Source organism: Nicotiana tomentosiformis, chromosome 6, assembly GCF_000390325.3.
Source record: "Nicotiana tomentosiformis chromosome 6, ASM39032v3, whole genome shotgun sequence".
Classification (NCBI taxonomy): Eukaryota; Viridiplantae; Streptophyta; class Magnoliopsida; order Solanales; family Solanaceae; genus Nicotiana; species Nicotiana tomentosiformis.
In genome coordinates this window covers 79,849,747-79,852,836 of record NC_090817.1, presented here as the reverse complement: position 1 = coordinate 79,852,836, position 3,090 = coordinate 79,849,747, and the positions used below count along the sequence as shown (strand labels likewise).

At 43.4% G+C, this 3,090-nt stretch overlaps 1 protein-coding gene across 1 annotated transcript; it reads left to right on the top strand.

Annotated features, from left to right (window-relative positions):
• Positions 1-834: 834 nt before the first annotated feature.
• On the top strand, positions 835-1,287 carry LOC138894269 (uncharacterized). Its single transcript, XM_070178953.1, has one exon. The coding sequence runs from the start codon at positions 835-837 to the stop codon at positions 1,285-1,287; it is 453 nt and encodes a 150-aa protein (XP_070035054.1).
• The last annotated feature ends 1,803 nt before the right edge of the window (positions 1,288-3,090 follow it).

Genomic DNA, 3,090 nt, shown 5'->3' with positions numbered 1-3,090 from the left:
GCAAAGGGAAGATGGATTATTTAAGTGGTATTCGAAAAGACAATGCTACCATAGTAGAGAATGTAGAACCTCAAACGGGGAGAAGTACGCCATGACAGAATGAGTTGGTCTTACGTTCGGAGCAGAAAATTCTAGAGCTGCAGGGTGAGCTTGAGCATGTCCAAAATCTGGAAAACATTTCCCTTACCCTAAACGTTCCTGACATCAACCAGTAAAACACAACTACTCAGAACCAAACACCACCACAAAACACACAAAACCAAAATCCACCACCCATAGCTCAGAATCCTCACTCACCGCACTAGTATCACCATCCCTCACCTCCCCAAAACCTTAACCCACCACCAATGCAAACCCCTCAACAACAACACCATCACCCGACCCAATATCCGTAAACCACCATTTATCTCACTCCTCAAAACTCACCACAACCTACCCCAGATCCCGCTCAAACCTCAATCAATGATCACCCATATACCCAAGTTCCAAGAACTCATCAAGGTAACCCGATATACGTAGAAACCTTACCCCATACCGCGCAAGAAACCCTATACATACCTGAGTTGACCGAGAAGGACCTGCTCATTCGAAACATGGCAAAAGAACTCAAGAAACAAACAGGGAGAGTCTAGAGTGTTGAAGGTGGTAAGGGTGTTGAAGGTTTAAACTACGAAGATTTGTGTATCCAGCCAGATGTAGAACTACCGGAGGGTTACAAACCTCCCAAGTTTGAGATGTTTGATGGCACTAGAGATCCAAACGTGCATCTGAGAACCTACTGTGACAAGCTTTGTAGGAGTGGGTAATAATGAACAAATCTGCATGAAACTGTTAATGCAAAGTTTTACAAGAGATGCCTTATCTTGGTATATTAGTCAGAATCCGAAGAAGTGGGAGAATTGGATGAGCATGGCATCAAATTTCATGGACAGATCCAGGTTCAATACAGAGAACGCGCCAGACGTTTTCTATATTCAAAACCTCAAGAAGGAGCCAACAGAAACCTTCCGTGAGTATGATACTCATTGGAGATCAGAGGCCGCCAAGGTGAGGCCGCCACTTGAAGAAGAACAAATGAACAAGTTCTTTATTAGAGCACAAGATCCTCAGTACTATGAAAGGTTGATGGTTATCGAGAATCACAAGTTATCAGACGTCATCAAGTTAGGAGAAAGGATAGAAGAAGGAATCAAAAGCGGGATGGTGACTAATTTTGAGGCACTGCAAGCCACAAACAAGCCTTGCAATCAGGGGGCATTTCGAAGAAGAAGGAAGTGGGTGTCATGATGGTAGCTCAGGGCCCTAAGTCTTCCCTTACATACCAAACACCTTCACCCACATATCAACTCTCACCTTCAAAATACCAATACCCTGCCACCACCTACCATACATATAATACCCAACCTGCATATTGCCGTTCACCTCCGCCCACCAAAATCACTCAAAGCCACAATCAAACTTTGACTGCAGGGCTCCCAGACAATACACCCCAATCGCTGAACCCATAGCCCAACTGTATGAGAGACTAAAGGTAGCTGGTTATGTCACCCTTATTCCTGATGTTGTTGTTAAGAACCCTTCCCAGTAGGTTAACCCCAACAAAACTTGTGCCTATCACTCAGTCATGAAGGGTCATACTATTGAAGAACTTCGCATGTTAAAGGACAAGATTCAGATACTGATTGACACCAAGGTTATACAGGTAAAGGAAGTCGCTCCGAATGTCCGTAATAACCCTCTCCTAGATCATAGGGGCGAGGGAGTGAACGCAAATGAAACTGATGAGGGATAAGATCAGGAGGGATCCATTGGACTTATTCGAGAGGGGGATGCTCCTAAAACATCTCCTGTCACCCTCTCAACAATTGTGGTGCAAACCCAGACACCATTTGAAGTTGAGGTAGCTACACCTTTCACTGTGATGGTAGCTCCCACACCGTCTTATAAGTCTGATGTCGTCCCATGGGATTATGTTGCTGAGGCAAGAAGAAAAGGAAAAGCCAAGATGGAAGAGACATGTGTTGCGCAAGGTATGACTAAAGCTGGCAGAGTTTATACACTTAAAAATCTTGGAGGAACAAGCAAAGAAGTTGTATCTAGTCCATTTGTTGTTGAGACGAGCACTGATGATCCTTGGAGGAAGGTACAGGCAAGGGAATACTCTGTTGTCGATCACTTGAACAAGACTTCTGCCAAGATATCCATTTTGTCACTGTTGCAAAATTCAGATGCGCACAAGAATGCCTTGATGAAAGTGTTAAGCGAAGCTTATGTGCCCGCCGGTATCACTAGCGGGGATATGGCTAACATGGTCGGACAGGTGCTGGAGAGTCACAAAATTACTTTCCACGAAGATGAATTATCGCCAGAAGGGTTGAGCCACAACAAAGCATTGCATATCACTATGCAATTTGAAGACAAGTTCATTGCTAGGGTCCTGATATATGTAGGTTCGAGCCTGAACATATGCCCCCAGACCACTCTAAAAAGATTAGATAAAGGCTTGCATGAGATGCGGATGGGAAGCATGAATGTGAAAGCGTTTGATGGATCTCAGAGAGCCACTATCAGAGAAATCAACCTTGATCTACAGATAGGCCCGACCTGGTTTGATGTCGAATTCCAAGTGCTAGACATATCTGCCACCTACAACCTGTTGTTGGGACGACCATGGGTACACGCAGTTGGGGTAGTTGCTTCTACCCTGCACCAGGTTGTGAAGTTCAAGTGGAATTGTTAGTTCCCCAAGTATACGCAAGTATACGTGGCCGTCAAGTAATAAAGTGACTCAAAAGTCGGATGTCGAACCCACAAAGACTTAGATTAATCGTTAACTAAGCAAACTAAAATCAATTAACTGTCCAAGATAATCAAAAATATTGTTTATCTACTAAACTACTTTTGCAAATATTGAACAAGTAATTAGCTAATTTATTAGGGATGCAAACGTGTGTTTTGGATTTTGCTCAGAGGAGATGAAGATTCCAGGGTTGTGGTCGGTTTATCAATCCTATTAAGTTCAATAACCACACTTGTTAATCCAGATTATCAAAGGTTGCTAATTGACCATATCGTTTATATGAATAGCAT